The 22511-nt window shown below is 48.1% G+C and overlaps 1 protein-coding gene across 2 annotated transcripts in view; it reads left to right on the top strand.

Annotated features, from left to right (window-relative positions):
- Positions 1 to 22511, top strand: part of adcy5 (adenylate cyclase 5) — a 54172-nt gene that overhangs the window by 23068 nt on the left and 8593 nt on the right. For both annotated transcript variants that reach the window (XM_048979000.1, XM_048979001.1), the window contains exons 2-8: positions 4151 to 4300; positions 4743 to 4864; positions 11640 to 11751; positions 12962 to 13089; positions 14454 to 14612; positions 16364 to 16505; positions 16806 to 16946. In XM_048979000.1, coding sequence (XP_048834957.1) covers positions 4151 to 4300; positions 4743 to 4864; positions 11640 to 11751; positions 12962 to 13089; positions 14454 to 14612; positions 16364 to 16505; positions 16806 to 16946 — 954 coding nt within the window. The remainder of the gene's footprint in view (positions 1 to 4150; positions 4301 to 4742; positions 4865 to 11639; positions 11752 to 12961; positions 13090 to 14453; positions 14613 to 16363; positions 16506 to 16805; positions 16947 to 22511) is intronic.

The raw sequence follows: 22511 nt of genomic DNA, 5'->3' as shown, positions 1-22511 counted from the left end.
AGGAGCGTGGTCTCCCACGCTAAGGGCAGGGGGGACCGCGTACTTACTGGTAACATCAAAAGCCGTCCAGCCACAGTGAAAAGTGCGGTTCATCCCTATAGAGCGGCTATATTTGGAGTTAGTTTTTGAAGTTGGAGATGAAATGCAGGCTCTCTTCCGCTGTTTGCTGGTGGGTGGACCTCGTTCTTCAAAGGTGTGATTCGAATTATGACATTTATGACCTTGGCCTACAGCACAGCATTCCTGTAACAGGTGTCAACGTTCTCCCTTTCAGAAACCACGTCTGAGGTTGTAGCTCGTGCTGCATGCTCATTATTCTGGTTAAAAAGTTCTGCAACAGGAGACTCCTTTATCTCAGAAACTCGAGTGCCTTGGAGAAGCTTTACTTAACCGGGAGTGTGTGTTTGTGACTATAGTTCACAGGTTGTCCTTAATTTTAGCATATCTTTCATGATAACATGCATCACTGCATTTCAAATGAAGTGCCTGTGAATGTTCCCTTACTGTGACTGTCTCAACAAAGCTGCCATCAAACTCACTGTATCAGTTTCATTTGAAATATTAAGCTTTTTATTATTTAAAACTAGATGTCGATGTTAAGGCACACAGAAATGACCATTCTGTATTGACTTGCCCAGAATCCCAGGGTTATTTTTAATTATTTGATCCTGGCTGCATTTTGGTCTTTCTGATGGACTGGCTAAGGTCCTCGTTTATCTCCTTCAAGTCTCACTCTGCCCTTGCCTCCTCCCTGTTTATCCCTGAGAAAAATCACCCTCACCATAACACCGTGACCTTTCACATGCTAGCTGTGCATTCAAGGATTTCTTGCTCGAGTTGCCTTCACACTAACGTACAGGCTGCATGGAGACGTGTCACGTCTAGGGGCTGGATGTCCGTTCCATACCAAAACGTCTCCCTTTAAGACCCAGGAGTGCTTTAAGTCTTGCTGGGTAATGGTGCTCATTTGTGTGGTTTCTGGTCTGATCTCACTGTCATTACATTCTTTAAAAATGTACCTCTGAAGGAGAATGGGGAGTCATGTTTCTCCAACCACACAGTGCATTTGATTCCTCACAGATTACTGTGATTTACTACCTGAGCCCATGTCCCTCCAAAGGGACTTGCTGAACTGCATTCCTCATATTCCTTATAAGAAATACTGTCATTTTCCCCTCCTGCTAAGCTTAGTGCCAGGGTTGCTGCTTGGAGGTATACACCTGCTGATTACATGAGGTGTAGACTGCAGTGGCCTGGGAGAGTGCATTGTTGGCACTTGGGGTCAAAGTTCAGCTCTTGTTGTCAAGCATGTCCATCATGCTGTAGCGACTTGGTTGAGCTCTGAACATTGTTTGCGCTGTTTGTGTTGGCCTTGCTCTCTCATCAGTAGGCTTTCGTGCAGTCAGGCATACTTGGAGATGTAGGCCCTCGATTCATAAATGGGATGGGCTCGTGACTGTAACTATAGTGATACACGGAGCACGCGACTGTAACTATAGCAACACATGGTGTACTTGACTGTAACTATAGTGAAATGTGGGGCACGTGACTGTAACTATAGTAACGTGGGCCATGTGACTGTGAGTGTGGTGACACATGGAGCATGTGGCTGTAACTATAGCGACACATGGGGCACATGACTGTAACTCTAGTGATACAGCTCAGCTGATGAGGTAGCGGGGAATTTCCTCTCATTTCCTATGAAGCTTCTTAAACCTTCTGAACCTTCTGTCTTGGGTGATTCTACGTGAGGCTCCTAGGTGAGGGTGTCTGGGTCCTGTCTCTATGGAGGGATCTCAGAGGTCTCAGCCTATCTGTTAGTAATCGTCCTCTGGAATAGGACTCGAAAGGTTTCGGTCCTGGAGGAGCTCAGGTTGCCCCCTGGTTACTGGAAATTGCAAGTACTCAGGAGCTGGAATGCTGTCGGCACGCGTTCGAGCTTTGCAGACACAGAGCTGCAGACAGTGACCGCGTAATGTGGCATCGAGGAGGGCGGGCTTCGGTGAAGAGGTCCGTACAAAGACCTTGCATCATCCTGCCATGTTAATAAACGATCTCCAGCCTGATGGAGGTCTCTACCTCTCTCTGGTACTTTATCCATTGAACTCATAAATGTCACGGTTCCATTTGAGCATTGATTGTTCCCTGAGGTGTGAGGAACACCTTTAATTGCGGTGTCACGTTCTGACCTAAATGCCAGGCCAGTAGGACGCAGACTCAGGCCTTTCTAAGCTGCCCCCTGGGAGGTGTTCCTCAGCCGTTGTTGGGGCCGTTGACCATTGCCTTCACTCCATCTATTAATGTCTGCTGCTCCTGAGCAAGAGTGCCGTCCTGCAGATGCCCTGAGGTTTCCCCTCCCATGCTGAGTGCTGCTTTGCCTGTCCATTAGCCAGATGTAGCTCAGGCAGACCAGCTTTGGATGACCTTGTCTGTTTCTCTTACATTGTGTACAGGAAGTGAGCCCTTAGCTAGCAGCAATAGGGGACAGAGCCACGGGGCCGTTGTCAAAGTCTGTCCTCTGCTGCATGGTGATGCTTCACCCCACTCTTCTGGAATGCATTTCACCATAAGTTAAAAGCTGTAGGTGGTCGGATTGAGAGCTGGAAGTCCCTCACAAGCTGCTGCCATTAGATATTTAAGGTTTTTCATTTTCTTACTCTCCATAGCGTCAGGAGGATGGAGTTGTACTGTTATACACAGGATAAGAGGGTTTACCCTTTGAAATTAAAGCAAGCACTGTAAAACGCACATAAGTAGATAGAGTGATGAATAATAATGAAGTTGGCGTCCTCTTACCTATAGAAATACACTTTACACTATGTGAGAAATTTTACAGCACTAAAAAAGTCAGCAGGAGGTGTGAGCAGCTCCTAACGAAACGGCATCACGGCCAAGCAGAGCGTTCTGGGCGACGTGGGCAAATCTTTCCAGAGATTCCGAGATGATTGCTTTGTCACAAGGAGGATCGTCTGCTTGTGTGTTTAGATCCGCGCCCCGTTCATCCAGAGATTCCGACATCCTAGGAGCCGGGAGGCAGCAGGATGGTTATAAATAGTCCGGGATCCGTGGTGGTGACCTGCGCTCCCCCATCGCGTGTTCAGATGCTCCACGCTGTTCCACGTGGAGCTGCAGCTCCACCTTTAGTTTTGGTTTCCTCTGCCTTGGCCACGTTTTGGACAGCGCCTGAGGACTGCGGGGGGCGGTTACCTGTCCAGGTCACTGTGGCAGCATCTATATGTACCCTCCTTTGAAGGACGCGCTGTGGTATCCAGCCTCGCTGCGGGGCTGTGCTCCTTCTGGGCCAGATGTGAGCAGACGTTCGCTCTTCCCCGCCCAAACCTCACATTGCTCAGCTGTCCCATGGGGGGGGGGGGGGGTCATTGTGCTTCTCATCTGTGTGTGATGGAGCTGTTACTCGCCATCTCACCGTAGATTTGGCTTCTGAGAGCTTTCTGTGGAATCCAGAGAAGATCTCCAAGATCCACCTTTACTTTAGCAGCGTGCCTTGTGTCTACCTCTATCACAGTCAATAAATAAAAACAATAATAAATAGCATATTCAGCTGCAATATCTATGAAGAATCATAACTGTTTTATTTATCATTTACAAAAAGGATGAGACATTTGTTTTGGTAGTATGGTAGTATGGTAGTATGGTAGCATGGCATGAGTACACAGTTTAAATTAGTACTTGAGTGCCATCAAGACAAAGCAATATACAGATACGCAAACCAATAAATACAATGATGATAGAGAAAGAGAATAAGAAAATGCAGTGTAGTTGATAAATAAATAAACCTGTAGCCATATGTGGGGTAGAAATGCTTGAGTCAGTGGGAGTACACAGGCCTGTTTCCCTCCACTCGCCTTTTTCCTTCCCTCACTACCCTCCTGTTTTCCTTCTCTCTCCTTTTCCTTCCCTCACTACTGGCCTATTTCCCTCCACTCGCCTTTTTCCTTCCCTCGCTACCTGTCCGTTCCCCTCCACTCGCCTTTTCTGTCCCACCCAGGGCACCTTCAGGCTGTCAGGAATGTTCTAGAAGCACAGTCTGATGGTCAGCGAGGCAGGGGACAGGCTTGCAGGTCCTCATGCGCTACCTGTCCTGCATCCTTCCTCTGACTAACCTGAAGCTGCATCACTGCCTTTCCAGTTGGTCTCCAACGTGCTGATATTCTCCTGCACCAACATCGTGGGCGTCTGCACGCACTACCCAGCCGAGGGCTCACAGCGGCAGGCCTTCCAGGAGACCCGGGAGTGCATCCAGGCCCGGCTGCACTCGCAGAGGGAGAACCAGCAACAGGTGGGCCGCGAGGGGGGGTGTCGGAGTGGGCCGTAGGAGTAAGGGCACACAGGGAATGCAGCAGGGTCACCATGCTGAAAATGGCTCAGACAGTCTGTGTATCAGTCAGTGCAGACAGTCTGTGTATCACCTAAAGAGCTCAAGATCACTTCCTGCAATCTCAGTTGATCGTGAATGATCAGTTGCTTATGCATGTACTTGTAGTTGGAGTTTTTATCCAGTACAATTAGCAATGCAGCCCTTAGCTTCACTGGCTGAGCTGTGTGCAGGAACATGTTGAATGGGACTTTAGCTGGATCTCCACTGAGCATGGGGTGGGGGGCGTCTGCCTCTGTCACCATCACCCCAACGGGTGGGCTTTTCCAAAGAGCAGCTGTGTCACCCGTGTCCTTTCCTCCTTCCCACTCATCCACCTCCCCCCCCCCCCCCCCCCTTGCTGCAGGAACGGCTCCTGCTTTCTGTGCTCCCCCGCCATGTTGCTATGGAGATGAAAGCCGACATTAACGCCAAGCAGGAAGATATGATGTTCCACAAGATTTACATCCAGAAGCATGACAACGTGAGGTGAGTGTAGCAGCACGCTAGCCAGAGGGAGAGCGAGTGGGGGACGAGCCTCACCCCAGACATGTGACTGTATCGTTATGTATATATAACACTAAAACCCATTGTTTTGATGTTGTGGGGACCATTTCTTTGGTCTCCACAAGGGGAAACTTTATTTTATAAAAATCCGTGACTGCAATCAAAAAACTAAAAATGTCAAAAGTCTTGCTTTTTTTTTTGATGACTTATGCTTAAGGTTAGGGCTGGGTGGGGGTTAAGGTCGTCGTATGGCATCTTTCCACGGCCTCCAGGAGTCGAGGCGTACCTGACCTGTACTGCGAATTGACGGTTTTCCATTGTAAATTAGCTGTACTCACACTAATATGGCCCTGCAAAGCATGATTAAACCGAGCTGGTTGCCTCAACACCATCTGATTGGTCGAACTGCATGGGAGATACTGGTGTTCTGCACTGACATGCAAGGATTATCTGAAAGAAAACAGGTACTACAGAATATATGAATGGAATGGACTCGTAATGCAAATTTATGCAAGCAAATGCTAATTCTGCTAGCGTTAATTCTGCTAGCGTTTGATACGAGGTACTAACATATCACGGGGATTATTCCAGGAAATCAGCACGTAGTAGTAATAGTAAATTCTCTTCGGTTTCATGTCACTTGCCGTCCAAACCTAGCAACGCCTTTACGAGCCGACCCTTCTGCAGTGGAATACCGAAGCAGGCTGTAGCTGCACTGTAACTGCACTGTAACTAGTCTCAGTTCATGGTACGTGTCGGGTACGGCTCGGTTCCTGTATGCCAGTGGAAAAGCGCCAATAGTTGGGATTAGTTAATGAATGAACGGTCCCCACAAAGACATGAATACAAACCTGTGTGTCTGTCTGTCTGTGCATGTGTGTGTGTGTCTGTCTGTCTGTGCATGTGTGTGTGTGTGTCTGTCTGTGCATGTGTGTGTGTCTGTCTGTGCATGTGTGTTGTTTACTGCTAAATAACTTGTGAAATGAAATAAGAATGAAAACTATATATACCAAAAATCATGTCAGTCTTTAGACTGCAAAAAGTACCGCCATCCACCAGCATCGTTTTACCTATTTTATCTGCAATAAAAGATGTTATGGCTGCTGAGCCCCCTTCTTCGCTTCAGTGTTTATCACTTCCATAATATAGCAGGACAGTGCCATGTGGCGTGCAACACTAATCAAATTTATTAAGCATAAGGATACACCAGATTTATACAGAATACTAACTTTTGGGCATTACAATAAGGCAATATATTTTAGGCGTATTACTAATATGTGTATTGAATTGTGGGCATAAGTAAGTTCTGTATAATGCCGAATAGCTGCCGTCTGTTATCTAAAGCCCTATAATGACATAAAGCTTGCTGTTATCAAAACAAAGTCTTAAATGAAATGGTAAATTTGATTTTCTGGAGGAAAATGAATCGTTTAGATTAATCGACCAATCGGTAAAATAGTTGATAGATTAATTGAAATAAAAATATCGGAAACCCTACAGTGGTCCCATCTGTGGATGCCACAGCCATGACCTGGTCTGTGGTTGGCATAGCCATGGCCCGGTCTGTGGTTGGCACAGCCATGACCTGGTCTGTGGTTGGCATAGCCATGGCCCGGTCTGTGGTTGGCATAGCCATGACCTGGTCTGTGGTTGGCGCGGCCATGACCTGGTCTGTGGTTGGCATAGCCATGGCCCGGTCTGTGGTTGGCATAGCCATGACCTGGTCTGTGGTTGGCGCGGCCATGACCCGGTCTGTGGTTGGCATAGCCATGGCCCGGTCTGTGGTTGGCATAGCCATGACCTGGTCTGTGGTTGGCATAGCCATGACCTGGTCTGTGGTTGGCGCAGCCATGACCTGGTCTGTGGTTGGCATAGCCATGGCCCGGTCTGTGGTTGGCATAGCCATGACCTGGTCTGTGGTTGGCATAGCCATGACCTGGTCTGTGGTTGGCGCGGCCATGACCTGGTCTGTGGTTGGCGCGGCCATTGCCCGGTCTGTGGTTGGCATAGCCATGACCTGGTCTGTGGTTGACATAGCCATGACCTGGTCTGTGGTTGGCGCGGCCATTGCCCGGTCTGTGGTTGGCATAGCCATGACCTGGTCTGTGGTTGGCATAGCCATGGCCCGATCTGTGGTTGGCGTAGCCATGGCCCGGTCTGTGGTTGGTGCGGCCATGGCCCGATCTGTGGTTGGCGCGGCCATGACCTGGTCTGTGGTTGGCATAGCCATGGCCCGGTCTGTGGTTGGCGCGGCCATGACCTGGTCTGTGGTTGGCATAGCCATGACCTGGTCTGTGGTTGGCATAGCCATGGCCCGGTCTGTGGTTGGCATAGCCATGACCTGGTCTGTGGTTGGCGCGGCCATGACCCGGTCTGTGGTTGGCATAGCCATGGCCCGATCTGTGGTTGGCGTAGCCATGGCCCGGTCTGTGGTTGGCGCGGCCATGGCCCGATCTGTGGTTGGCGCGGCCATGACCTGGTCTGTGGTTGGCATAGCCATGGCCCGGTCTGTGGTTGGCGCGGCCATGACCTGGTCTGTGGTTGGCATAGCCATGACCTGGTCTGTGGTTGGCATAGCCATGACCTGGTCTGTGGTTGGCGCGGCCATGACCTGGTCTGTGGTTGGCATAGCCATGGCCCGGTCTGTGGTTGGCATAGCCATGACCCGGTCTGTGGTTGGCATAGCCATGACCTGGTCTGTGGTTGGCGCGGCCATAACCTGGTCTGTGGTTGGCGCGGCCATTGCCCGGTCTGTGGTTGGCATAGCCATGACCTGGTCTGTGGTTGGCATAGCCATGACCTGGTCTGTGGTTGGCGCGGCCATGACCTGGTCTGTGGTTGGCGCGGCCATGACCTGGTCTGTGGTTGGTGCGGCCATTGTCCGGTCTGATGTTGGCATAGCCATGGCCCGGTCTGTGGTTGGCGCGGCCATGGGCCGGTCTGTGGTTGGCGCGGCCATGGCCCGATCTGTGGTTGGCGTGTCCATGACCTGGTCTGTGGTTGGCATAGCCATGGCCCGGTCTGTGGTTGGCATAGCCATGGCCCGGTCTGTGGTTGGTATGGCTAAAGCCCCATCTATAATTGGGGCAGATGTGGCCCCATCTGTGGTTGGCGCAGCTGTGATGTAGTGTTTTTTTGCCTTTGCAGGTTTGAGGAGATGTCTTCATCAGGCTTGATTATTTAAATCTTGGTCTTAAATTGTACTAATAGTGTGTGACAAATATTCAAATTAAGATTTATTTGGACATCCTGAGATGCCTTTAATGATTCTTTAGTGTATGTCATGGTCAGCCTGGGACCCAGTGGAGTGTGGTTCAGATTTAAGGGTGAGATTGAAATCAGTCACTCTTAATGAACTGAAGGCTTTCAAGAAAGGTCATCATGCTTTGCTTTGAAGTAAATGGATTATTTGCCAGAGTCCTCCACCAGAAGAATCTCCTCCCATCAGCCTGGCCCTGCTATTTGTTGGGAATAAAAAGTTCCTAAATTTCACACAAAGCTTGCCATTGAAAGCAGTATAAATACTTCAGTGTGGATCTTCAGAGCATCGTTGGGTATCAGCAGGCCTGACCTGCGGGCGCAGATCCGCTAACGCGCACCGACGAGCCTGACAGGTCCAGCAGACAGAGGCTGTCACACCTCACACAGCAGATGTGACAGGATGTGACAGAAAGTGAGAGGACCCGCATGACCCAGAGTGAGGGTCACGTTACAGCGAAAGCTCGAGCTTTCGTGGACCATCAGAGCACGTGCAGCAGGCGATCGGCCGCTGAACATGCAAATCCCTTCCAGAAGAGCTGGACGATGGCCAAGACGATAAGAATGCAAAGTGCTTAGCTGATCGCTATGGAGAAATGTTCTAGCAGCACATGCTAGAACATTCCGTAGGGGTCCACAATGAGGCCCTGTGCACGTCCTTGGAGCGGAACATGGGACATCAGGAGGGGGGGCGGTGTTTTTCCAGGGTCACTTGAGCCCTGTTGTGCTGTGTGATTCCTCCTTTTTACTCAGTTGGAGTTCTGTGAGTCACATGATCTGGCTTCTGTAGACTGTTCATGGGGACATTTATCTACAGTAAATATTAATCACACTGATGAACTTCAAGCATGTAATGGGTATGAATCTCAGTGGCACACGACCCCCAGCAAAAACGTCTACTGCGAAAGTCAGACTAATCAACCTCCAATATTGTAGCTCTTGACAAAGAACTCACTGGGGGTGCAATAAGTCTCACCGGCCCTGGCGTCCGTCTCCCCGCCAGCAGCAGGACTGAGCAGTTTTCAGGAGCATCGCAACAAAATATCCACGTTTATCCACGTTTACGTAGCAATAAACTGTGACTTTTTTTAACAATGAAGGTCACCATTGCCGGACTTCAAGGTACAATGTTAAACGGCAGAACGATGCATTTTAATGTTGAAACTTGTCTCACTGATTCTATCCCTAAGCTGGTCGGAAGGTAGGAAGGATGTCATGGACGACTCCTGGTGACAAGCTGGAGGAACGGATTGCATGGTGACTCACAGAGGAACTAGAAATTAATGCTGTGTCAGACTCACACTCATTATCCTCTGCCCTCTCTCACTGTTTCTAAAGGTGTGAGCTGATAAATGCACTCAGGGGGGCCCAAGGTGCCTGTGATTTGTGGGGGATCTTCGCAGATGCTGCTCCACTGTGGAAGATTTGGGGCTTAAAAATAGCCGCATGAAAATGGTTTGTGTAGTTTGTGTAGAAATAATCTCTGATCAGGAGCTGTGCTCTTTTACTACCAGAGGAGCATTCTGAAATAACAGAGCCAGTTCCTGATGGTTGTATAAGCTTTTGGCTCCTGGATTACGCCATGGTAACACTCTGGTAATACACCCTTGAAACAGGGGGGTCGCTCCAGTTTAGTGGAGAGTGAAATCTGCACGCCGCGTTTCGGATCGGCTTCAGCTCAGTGCGAGGCTGCTGCTACAGATTTTGGGCCCCATGAAAGCATATCGTATTGGGCCCCCGACCCAGACTAAATAATATCCCAAATTTTTGAGGTATCTCTGGCTCAGTGTGACAAAATATTAAACGAATGGTAGCTTAGGTCATTTTGGGCATTAAAGTGTGAATGGAAAAACACTAGAATTTCTCCTTTAAGAATCACACTCTCAGGGGGCAGTGTGGGGGGGGGCGGCGGCCGGCTGCCTTGGTTTTGAGTGGCTGCTAATCCATAGTCGCATTGTTGCTTATAAGACTCTGAACATCCACCAGAACCACAGCTTGCTATCCTCTCGTTCTAAGGAGTTTCCTTTGATATATTTAAGCATCTCTATAACACCAGCAACAGAGTGTACATAGTTCAAAGTGAGGAATCAAAGAATTCCAAATGTGTGTTTGACACGTGAGATTTTCATCTGAGCTGAGTAAATGTGCAAATCCTGTGTTGTGGTGTTACCTGGTGCCTCTGTCTGGAGGCCATGACACACCCTGACCCCGAGAGGCGCGATGGAAACGTTCCCCGGGAATGCAGCTCGCAAAGCGCAGCAGTGGTCAGCCGCAGACGTTTGGCTGACTGGAGGCGGACTCCTCACCGACCCGCAAGTGCTCCGCCGCTTCCCTGACCGAGATGATCCAATTCCTGTAACCCACAAGAAGTGGTGACGAGCTTGGGGAGGTGGGCTTCCCTGCTGCTCCGCTGGGCCCCCAGCTGCTGGAGCATCACTCCCCCTCTCTACCGGCCCCACATTTCCATGGCAACAGTATCCAAACAGTATCTAACAGCGTCTAAAAATGCCAGCGTGTGGAAAGTCTCCACCTGAGCACCTGGGCATCAGCATGGCGCTCGTGTGGTGCAGTGTGGTTATGGGCATTTGACCAAATGTCAGGGGGCGGCTGGAAGCTCATCGCTGCGCCGCGCCCCTGATGAGATGCACGACGGCAGAGCGTCACGTCGCTGGGCTGTCACCTGCCCCCATGCCGCTGCTCTTTCAGGACTTTGTGAACAGCTGCAGTTTGAGTTCAGCTTCTTCAGTTCATGTCACCCTGGGCTGAGCGTCTGGTGGCTGACCCGTAACACGTGCTGGGTAGGATGGGGACCAGAGGCAGAGCTACGTGTGAAGGTGCTTCCTGAAGCTGGCGAGGAGCCCTGCTGTACATCTCTGGGTTGTGAGAAGGAACTAGATTTCCTGGAAGAGACCCACCTCAATGTGGGGAAATCATGCAAACGCCCCAACCCTGCAGGTGTGAGACTATGGCGCCCCCTACTGGGATTTTATTGATAATATGCATGGAAAACTGTGCACGATTTTTTTGTTGATTCTATTTTAATCTTTAATAGCAGCTTCTGTAGTTGTTTGACACTTTCTCTAAGACTCTGTCATCTCTTGTTTGGATTAGACTTTGATTTGATGTCACGTAACTGAAGTTCACCACACTCTTGATAGATGTACAAAAACGAAAGCTGTGGGACGTTGTGGGTATTTTTGCGGACTCTTGTCATAAAAGCCTGACAGTCAGAGCGGGGAAACACCCCCCTTACTGCTTTCCAGCATCCCTAATCACTGCAGTGTGGTGATGGGAAGGTGAGGAGGCTGGAGAGTCTGTCTTTTCGAAAAAGAGCAAAAATGCTTAAAGCCGCTTCACTAGGAAACGTTCCAGAAACTTCCGGTCAGCCGTAATGGCTGCTTGTCACCGATTCACTCGTCCGCCTTCGGACACATGGCATAAAGCGCATCCGCTCCGTGCTCATGCCCCCCTCACGCCACGTTGTCGTCTGCCTTCCCAGCATTCTCTTCGCTGACATCGAGGGCTTCACCAGCCTGGCCTCGCAGTGCACCGCCCAGGAGCTCGTCATGACGCTCAACGAGCTGTTCGCCCGCTTCGACAAGCTGGCCGCGGTGAGTGACCAATCAGCTGTAAGCTCCCATCCCCCCCTCCACAAGTGCACACGGACACACACAGGCGCAGGCATGCAACAAAGGGCCCTATTGTGCGATGACCGCTTAGCGCAGCGCTGCAAGCCGGCCTGACGCTCAGGTGACTGTCATGGGGTGGGAGAGACGAGCCCAACTACTCTCTGCCCCCCACCCCCAGGGCCCATTACCTCTACTGTCCCCATCCCAGTTTATTTGAAGAGTGCCATCACGCATATCGCGAGACGGTGGAGGTCACTATGGGATCATACCAATATAACATTATTATTATGAAGATTTCTCTCGTCCCCCTCAAACCAGAAATGAACCGTGTTGCTCAGAACATCTGAGGCTGTGCGGTGAGATTGGTTTCGTCGACCCGCCTCCTTCAGCGCCAGTAAACAGCATAAGCACAGGGTGCCATTGCGTATGTGCATGACGCCTGCAACACGCAGTGAATCAGCTGCTTAATGATTCACGAAAAAGCCAGAAACAGCTGCCTTAAATAACGACTTATCCAGATGTTTACTACTGCTATTTTACTCTAGTTCGGAATTCTGTGATGAATCCTAGGGCCTTATGAGGTGCAAAAAGCAGGACCAAAAAGCGAATGGGGCAGAGTGACCTTGATTATAACCACCGTCTTTATCGTGACGAACTGGCTGTAATGTTTGTGCCCCTGTGCAGCACAGCATCACGCACGATATTCCCCTGGCATCGTATTTATCTTCGTCTCCCCCACTACAGCTAAGGCCTCATTTGAATGTGCAGACAAAAAAATCATGTCGCTTTTCTGAGAAATACTTAACAAATGTTCTCTATCGAAATCCTGCTGTCCGAATATTAATGCATCCTGCAGAGGTACAAGACCTTTGATCCACAGTCAAAAGAGCAAGTGTTATCTTTAAAGGCTACTTTACTCCTACTTGGATGTAACTGAGTAATTTGTGTAAGGGAGCAATGGCTGGCACCACAGTGCCCTCTTTTGGGAGGAGGGTGAATTGTCACTTGTTTTTCTATGGAATGGCATATCTATTTTTTTCCCCGTTTTTTTCTTTTCTTTAAATAACCCATGTCACTTAGCTAGCATAATTAGTCTGTATATTCATGGAAGATACACTCAAATCTGTGTGGGTTTTTAGCTGCACTGTACAGGCCTCCCTCTGAACATGTCTGTTATATCTCTGTATCACAGGAGAACCACTGTCTACGTATTAAGATCCTGGGCGACTGTTACTACTGTGTATCAGGCCTGCCGGAGGCGCGAGCGGATCATGCCCATTGCTGCGTGGAGATGGGCGTCGACATGATCGAGGCCATATCGTGAGTGCTGCCTTTCTGCGCGTGTGGGGGGTTTGGAGTCCTCAAGGAGACATTGTCACAGGAGGCCCTTCCATCTGGATGCTGTCACCTTATTGCTTCCCCTTGCTCCAGGATGAGTTTAGGATGCATGGTGGTCTTTGTTGCAGGCAATCATGCAGGATGATGGTATTATTATTTTTGCTTTATGAAAGTGTACATGCTGTAAGACCGTATGCCATTAGCTCCCAGGGAGCGTTGATGGAGCTCAAGCCGTCCCCTGCCCCGCCTGTCATGTTAACGCTGCTGTCGGTTTGTGCACAAGCAGGTGTAGCGATCACTGATCACGGGCGGTGTGACCGCAGTGTTCTGTTACAGCGGCAGGAAGGAGACATGCAGGGAATTAATTAGAGATTAACGCTCTTTCCTCTGACCGTCAGCTCCTGCTTTGGCCGCTGTTGTGATGCTTGCGAACATTATTCACCAAAATCGTCTCAGTTTCGTCCCTCCGTGAATGACCTTTCGTATCGGAAATGTGGGATATCAGATGCATTCTATAGGGGTCATGATGGGCTCGGCCTGTAGGGGGCGACTGAAGGGGACATTGCAAACCGTTGGAGACGGCTGGTGGTGTCAAACCCTGTTCTTCTTCTGGCCCTTTCGGTCTGAATCCGATATACCGTCTGTCCCATTTAATAGTGATTCATTTCCACAAGGACACAGAATTTAAAAATGGCATTATGCACAGATGTCTGCAATATTCAGATGTACTTAATTTAGTAATGTCAAAGTATAAAATCGGTGAATCAGTGGAGCTGACTGACGCGGCTGGAGATGGGGAGAGTGCAAATGCACAAAGTCGGAGACTCCGGGGCTCAGCACACGGGTGCCAGACAAGCCTGTGACTCTGCTGGACCGTCTGTGTTCAACACCCCAACGGTCTGACCGTGTCACCTGCGTGTTTCAGAGAAAGGGTCAGAAGCTCTTCGCCCCTCCATCTGCGATGCTTATTCCGCCAACCGCCTTGCAGGTGCCCGTATCCACAGCGACATGCGTACGGCGCCCACTATTCCGATTCTGCTCAGGACTATAAATATACAATAGCAGGGATGCAGCACAGATGAAGGTAACACAATAGAACAGTGGCGGCACCTTTCCGGAACGTTGTCACTAACACAATAACACGCTATCTCCGCTTTCGCTGCCTGACTGATCAGATAACCGGCTGCATCGCATGAAAGGGCAACACACTGGAACTGTGTCCGTACCAATATCCATCTGGGTAGCTGACTACTGAAATCCCAGACAGGCTGCTGAGATTGGTGCCCTCTAGAGGCGTAGGTGTTTTGCTGCTTCCAAATCCCCTGGTGTCCCCCCCTCCCCGCCAGGTTGGTGCGGGAAGTGACTGGTGTCAACGTCAACATGCGCGTGGGCATCCACAGTGGCCGCGTGCACTGTGGGGTACTGGGCCTGCGCAAGTGGCAGTTTGATGTTTGGTCCAATGATGTCACACTGGCCAATCACATGGAGGCAGGCGGCAAGGCCGGGTGAGTCTGTATGTGTCTCTGTCATATGGCCATGCTGTCCCTGCATTTATTAACATGACCACACCCATGGTGATGCTGTCCCTGCATTTATTAACATGACCACACCCATGATGATGCTGTTCCTCTCCTTACTAACATGACCACACCCATGGTGATGCTGTTCCTCTCCTTACTAACATGACCACACCCATGGTGATGCTGTCCCTGCATTTATTAACATGACCACACCCATGATGATGCTGTTCCTCTCCTTACTAACATGACCACACCCATGGTGATGCTGTTCCTCTCCTTACTAACATGACCACACCCATGGTGATGCTGTTCCTCTCCTTATTAACATGACCACACCCATGGTGATGCTGTTCTTCTCCTTACTAACATGACCACACCCATGGTGATGCTGTTCCTCTCCTTATTAACATGACCACACCCATGGTGATGCTGTTCCTCTGCTTATTAACATGACCATACCCATGATGACGCTGTTCCTCTCCTTACTAACATGACCACACCCATGGTGATGCTGTTCCTCTCCTTACTAACATGACCACACCCATAGTGATGCTGTTCCTCTCCTTACTAACATGACCACACCCATGGTGATGCTGTTCCTCTCCTTACTAACATGACCACACCCATGGTGATGCTGTTCCTCTGCTTATTAACATGACCATACCCATGATGACGCTGTTCCTCTCCTTACTAACATGACCACACCCATGGTGATGCTGTTCCTCTCCTTACTAACATGACCACACCCATAGTGATGCTGTTCCTCTCCTTACTAACATGACCACACCCATGGTGATGCTGTTCCTCTCCTTACTAACATGACCACACCCATGGTGATGCTGTTCCTCTCCTTACTAACATGACCACACCCATGGTGATGCTGTTCCTCTACTTACTAACATGACCACACCCATGGTGATGCTGTTCTTCTCCTTACTAACATGACCACACCCATGGTGATGCTGTTCCTCTACTTACTAACATGACCACACCCATGGTGATGCTGTTCCTCTCCTTATTAACATGACCACACCCATGGTGATGCTGTTCCTCTCCTTATTAACATGACCATACCCATGATGACGCTGTTCCTCTCCTTACTAACATGACCACACCCATGGTGATGCTGTTCCTCTCCTTACTAACATGACCACACCCATGGTGATGCTGTTCTTCTCCTTACTAACATGACCACACCCATGGTGATGCTGTTCCTCTCCTTACTAACATGACCACACCCATATTGATGCTGTTCCTCTCCTTACTAACATGACCACACCCACGCTGTCCCCGATCATCATGGTCATGCCCATTGCAACGCCATTCCCACTCCTAGTTAACATGGTCACGCCTAAGTTGATGCCATCCACACCAAGGCCATGCTGTTTCCGCCCCTATTTAACATGACCATGTCCATGAGAATGCCTCGCCCTCAAAGTAATTAGCATAACCACACCCATTCCGATGATATCCCCACTCCTTATTAACATGGCCACACCCATGGTGATGCCGTTCCCATCCTAATTAGCATAACCACACCCATTCCATGGATATCCCCACTCCTTCTTAGCATAACCACACCCATGGAAATGGAAATGAGCAGAGAATGTCACCATTCTGTTAACATACACTTTTTGTCAGAGTTACTTAAGCGATGGGGGACCAGGAAATGGGGAAAATGTGGGACTTCACAGCCTGGATCGCTAATTGCCGTATCCTCCCCTGCATGGGCACAGGCGCATCCACATCACCAAAGCTACACTGAACTACCTAAACGGCGACTACGACGTAGAGCCGGGCCGAGGCGGTGAGAGGAATGTCTACCTGAAGAAACACAACATCGAGACCTACCTCATCGTGGGCTGCAGCCAGAAGCGGGTGGGAAACCAGGCAGCATCCCAGGCTTGGCTCTGGTTTACCGTCGGTGCTAAATGGAATGCTGACAAACCTCATGAGTTCATTATAATATAAAATTTACGGTCTGCTTTTACGGGGCTACTGCTCCCAGTTGCCCAATGTCGGTTCTGATTGAGCTCCTTCCAGAAATACGTTCCTCCTACCCCAAACCTGATGAATATCACATTGGGGGTATCTTTTGCCTGATAGTGTCGTTCACAGATATAACACCCAGCATATAGACTGATTCCCCTGTGTGACACCTCCTGTCCCCCCTCACAGAAAGAGGAGAAGGCCATGATCGCCAAGATGAACCGGCAACGCACCAACTCAGTTACACACAACACCTCACACTGGTGTTCTGACCGCCCATTCTACAACCACCTGGCTGGCAACCAAGTCTCCAAGGAGATGAAGAGGATGGTAAGGAAGCCACATACCCACTCTCCTTCAGCTCAATAGCGCCCCCCTCAGTATACTTATTTTTCATCAAATCCTTCTACTGTTTTTGTTGGTGTGACAATGAACTAACAGTGACACTAACAGTGAAGCAGAGTGACTTCAGATGAGAAGGCACAGAAAGGAGTTTCTTTTTACGTTGTCTGTGGCTAATTCCCTCCGCCTGAGCCTTTTAAATAGTCATGGGACGGCTTGAGTTAAAAATCTGTTGCTTTAATGAAGAGCAAAGGCTGACATCACAGACTGGAAGCCCAGTTGGAAGGTACTTTGACATTCTGAAAAGCTAACTCTGTTACCGTTAGGAAGGCAGCACCCCCATGTGGTGGTCGATTGAAGATGTTTAGCTTCTCCATCCTGTATCCTTCCCAGGGTCTGGTGTTCCAAAGAGAGAGTGACAGGGGCTTTAATTCATTCCCAGGGCAAAGACACAGATTTATCCTAAAAGCTCCAAATACTCAGTATGGGTTTTTTATGAGTAACTTAATCAGACCTCAGGACTTCCTGTGTTACTCACTGCTTCATGTTTGTGCTCGAGTTGCTGACATGGGTGGTGTGGCTCAGTGGGTTTGGATGCTATGCCTATAATCACTTGATCAAACCCCACAGTTAGGTGCTTGAGCAAGGTCCTTAACCCCAATTGCTCCAACATAACCACACCCAAGCATAACCTCTGATGCTGCATTCTTGGTTGTACATCACTTTGCACAAAAGTGTTTGCTAAATAAATGTTAATGTAAGGCAATGACTCCTCACAGACCGCATAGCTGATAGCTTGAGATTCCTGGGATTTGAACCTGCAACCTTCTGGTTAAAAGATCATTAGCTTAGTGACAGTCCTGCTCGCTTTTAGAGCAGGCTGTCTTAAGACTCACGTCGTCTAAGAATCTCGACCTTTAATACTCTGTCCCAAGTGCAATCCCCAAACACAGGAGCCACCTATCACCATGGTCTAGCTCTGGCAGGTAAACGGACTGCTGTCAGCATGCGGAGAGCATGATGACGAAGACAGTGAGCAAAGATAAGACGTTTAATGAACGAGTGCCCAGTTATGAAAGAACATCATTACAACCCCCCAGAGAGGAAGTGTAGCTGGGGGGTGCTGCACTGCAAAATAGGCCCACTGAATTTCTAAATTTCAGGATGCCTCTCAGTATGTCTAATCAGTCCCTCAGTGACTCACCCAGCCATGTTGTTTATCTCCATAAGTGACGTTGTCACGCCCCCACAAGGCTCTTAAAGGCGACCCAGCTGTGTGGCTAAACTCAGCAATGTTATCACCTGTTTCCCACATCCCTTTAAAGCCTTAAATAACCCCACAGCTAATGCTTCTGGCAACAGGTGGCTGTCTGCATCCTCAGAGTCATGGAGCGCTTGGAGTAGAACTTGTCAGAATTTCTTACGTAAGGCAAAACTCACTCAGAGAATGTTAATGAGCTTTATGGTTTGAATCGTTCAAATGATTGAGTCGAGTGTGAGCTGTAATTTGCGGCAGTTTGCCTTCCTCTGTTTTCACCGTGGTTGGTAAGTCAGTAGTCCAGGACCCTTGAGAAGGGCTCCTTAATCTTTCAGGCAGGGTTAGCTGGTAGCTTTGTTGTTTAGTTTGACTAATTTGGGATAATAATAATTGATACTTTATTGATCCCTCTGTGGGGAAATTGTCTTTATGCCTCCCTCAGCTTGCTCCATGTAGAGTAAGCTGTCCGCGAAGGGCTGCCACCCGCAATGGCGCCCAGGGAGCTGGGGGTTACAGGCCTTGCTCCAGGACCCACAGACATGCTGTGGCTGGGTTTGAACCTGTGACCTGCTGATTACAGGCACACAGGCTTAGCCCACTGCTCCACACGCTGCCCCTTAAGAAAGGTGCCACGTGCATGCACGGCTTGTGAAAGACACCGTCAGCATTGGCATTCCTTGACCACACCCAGATAACACTAGTGTAGTGGTTGTGCTGGTGTCTGTTAGTCCTTGGAAGTTTTCTTGCAGATGAGGTGCTTTATTACCACAATTCAATTTATTTAATGCTGTGATATTTAACATGCCATAATAATCATGAACAAATTGTGGGTAATGGGGGGCCAATGGCTAAAGTCATTGTTGGGGCCCTACCTACAGCATAAAATGCTGCTGTAACGACCAGGAAAAAAATGGGGGCCCCATACAGCTTGAGACCATGGACTACAGCCCAGGTTAGCCCATGCATAAGTCTGGCCTTGCTGATAATCTCCCTTTGACTGCTAGTGTTGTATCTCATCAAACATGGTGCCCATTAGCTAACTGTAACCTGAGCCAAAGGCACTACCCGTTAGTTTACTGTAGCCTGAAGCGAACGTGCTGCTTGTTAGCTAACTGCAGCTTGAGTCGATTGTGCCACCAGTTCCCTAACTGTGGCCTGAGCCAAACATGCTATCTGTTCACTAACTGTAGCCGGAACCAAACATGCTACATGTTACTGTAGCTTGTACTGAACATGCCACCCTTTAGCTAACTGTAGCTTGAACATAGGGTGACCAGATTTGAGTTTGTGAAAAAGAAGACACCTCAGCGCAGGGGGTGGGGGGGGTGTTAATGTATCGCATGTGCAAATACAAATGTGTCCACAGACATGGTGACTATATATGAAAATGAGCTTTATTGGCCCTTAATGACACTAACATGCAGAAAAAAAAACGCTGCCTCAAAAGGCTTTTTGAACTCTTGGACGTTTCAGATGTGCGAAAACAAAATTCTATATCTCTGTGGCATTCAGTGCTATGATAAAGTGTATAAAGTGTGGTTCTTTCTTTCAGACGATCAAGTCCAAGTGCTAGTGTTTTTTTTCAATGTTTGTTTCTTTGTCCCTATAAAACAAAAATGGTAGCCTAAAAATAAACAAACATAAACAAAATAAAGCAGAATTAGGCTATTTGTATGGGCACGAAATAAGAAAAAAAAATGTTGTACACTAAGCCTATGGCTGATACTTTTCGGTCCTCACGTGGGGCGTATTTTTCAGAGGACTGGATCTTTCCCAACAGTTGACGATTACTCATTAAGTAGGAATGAAAATCGTTGCAGGTCATGTTCTTGAAATTGCACTGGGTGCACAGAATCCCCTTCAGTGAATCAACAGACAAGCGATTCCTCTCCTTGGTCCACTGGGTTTGCATCAGCTGAGAGATGCGCTCAACATTTACATTGTGAGCAGGTATGGCGATGAAACAAAACTGTACCATCTTAAGCAGCTCTGAATGAAAATCAACACTTTTGGATCTTTCAAAGAACTTGGTCCACCTCTGGTGTGCTTGTAGATCACTGAAGTCTGCATCAGTGTTACTTCTGTCGATGAATGTCGTTAGATTGGTGACCTGATCAAAGCACTTTGAATCATCGATTTCCGTCCCATTTCCAGCTAGGTTCCTGATACAGCCCTCTACGTTATTCAAGTCAGGACAGGAATTTCACTCAGATCCATCCACATAAAAGTGTAAAAACTCCCCCATGGGTGCCATCCATCTCTCTGGATAGTCAAAACATGAATTATACAAGTCCTGTACTTGAGCACTGAAATGGTCACACCTTTGACCATACCCATCCTTCTGTCTTTGTGCCAGCATACTCTTGACATGAAGAGGCATGAAGTCGTTCATCTTGCGTTCATGAAGCATACTCTGGACCCTGTTCAGAATCCTCTTTACTTCCACAACTGAATTGTTTTCCCCTCTCCATCTCTTGAATATGCGACTTGAAATACACACATGAGTGGATGCATTTGCCAGAGGTAAATCTCACTGAACTCGTCTTCAAAACAACATCCTGATCTGCATTGGTGGCTTTTCCTGTGACAGAAAAAAATGCTTTCAAAGCTGGATACATCTGTAGCAACCCCTCATTCCTTGGGAATATTGACAGCCATCGTGTCTTGCTGTGAGAGAGGAGAGTTCTATATTCAACAGCAGCAAACTCACAGTACTCCTTCAGACTCTGTGCGCACAGTGTAGATGTGGAAGTGCTGATACATTTTGAAAATGATTTGATCAATGTCAACATCTAGTGTGTCTTCTCCGTGGTGAACACAATTATTCATAATATGTGCTGGGCACATATTGTATGTTCTGCAAGGACTTTTTTAAATTTTCAAAAACATATTTGGAATATTTTCACTGCTCCATGATTGCTGCCATCAGTAGACACGCCACAGTAGGATACATCTTTAAGTGCTTCTAGAGCAAGATCAACAGAATGTGGGGCTATCACATTTACAATTGATTCTGTCTTTGTTTGAGCGCTAGAAAATTTTTGAGCTGTTGGGGAATCTGTGAAAACCTTTCTTAACAAGCCAGATGTGCAGTCCATTGACCTGTAGCTTTCATGGTGCTTAACCGTGTGATAAGCATAGGAACCCTCTGCTGCAGTGACAGCTGCACTCTCGGATTTACTTGCTTGGTTGAACTTATGTGTGCTTGTAGGTCATTTGCACCTTTATTTGTTACAGACACGTAAGTGCCTGCTTTACATATCAGGCACTCAGCTTCATATGGATTGCGACCAAGACAAAACGATGGGAATTTCTTTCCTAATTCTTCTGTGAACTTACATTTACGTTTCGGCATAGCTGCAGAGATGCTGGGTACATGTGCTTTGCTTGTGGTAAACAAGGAAGTTCGCGCTACTGAGGTGCAGATTGACCAATTAAATGTTTACAGAGAATGCTATCGACCAATGATGATAGCTCTACAGTCAAACCGTGCAATCCAAAACTTCTAGTGACTAGTTTGTGAACGACACAGAGAAACGCAATGGAAATTCCATGTAAGCGTGTTTGAGGCTCTAGTAGAACAAATTCCCGGACGATTTTCCGCCTAGACATATATTTAGGTCTCAAAAAGAGGACATGAAAGAGGACGTCTGGTCACTCTATCGAACTATACATGCCACCCTTTAGCTAACTGTAACCTGAGACAAACACAGGATTGCCAACTTTGGTCAGCTGGCTGGCATGAGATTTTCAATTTGAGACAAGTATGCATACTCATTTACATGTATGTAACAGTTTTATTACAAACTACCCCAACACTTTTTAAAAAAATTTAGGTTTATAATGGAATAATATAGATTTGCCGTAAGATTTCTTACGCAGGCGTGACAGTTTGAAAGCGCAAGTGTCACGTCAAAATATATGAGGATTGGTAACTCTGCATGTTGCCCTTTAGCTAACTGTAGCCTGAACCAAACATGCTACCTGTTGGCTGACTGTAGCCTGAACTTAAGGCGCCACCCTTCAGCTAATTGTAGCCTGAGCCAAAGGTGCTGCTAAGAGTAGAATAACAGCTTTTTCCTTTGATTGTTGCTGGTGATTGAGACCTCTTCTGTAACATTTGATGTCAAGTGTAGTTGAAGGGCTTAAATGCAGGCATTTTAAAAGATGTATAGTTGGTGTTTTGTGTCTGCCATATAATCTTTCATGGAGGTAATTTACTGCTACTAAAGTTATAATTTCACTATTAAACTGCAGAAGATATTTCCACCTTTATCTCTGCTGAAACAAGCAGC

The sequence above is a fragment of the Brienomyrus brachyistius genome, chromosome 16 (genome assembly GCF_023856365.1).
Source record: "Brienomyrus brachyistius isolate T26 chromosome 16, BBRACH_0.4, whole genome shotgun sequence".
Lineage (NCBI taxonomy): Eukaryota > Metazoa > Chordata > Actinopteri > Osteoglossiformes > Mormyridae > Brienomyrus > Brienomyrus brachyistius.
Note: the sequence above shows the minus strand (reverse complement) of the source record. Positions and strands in the feature narration are given on the sequence as shown.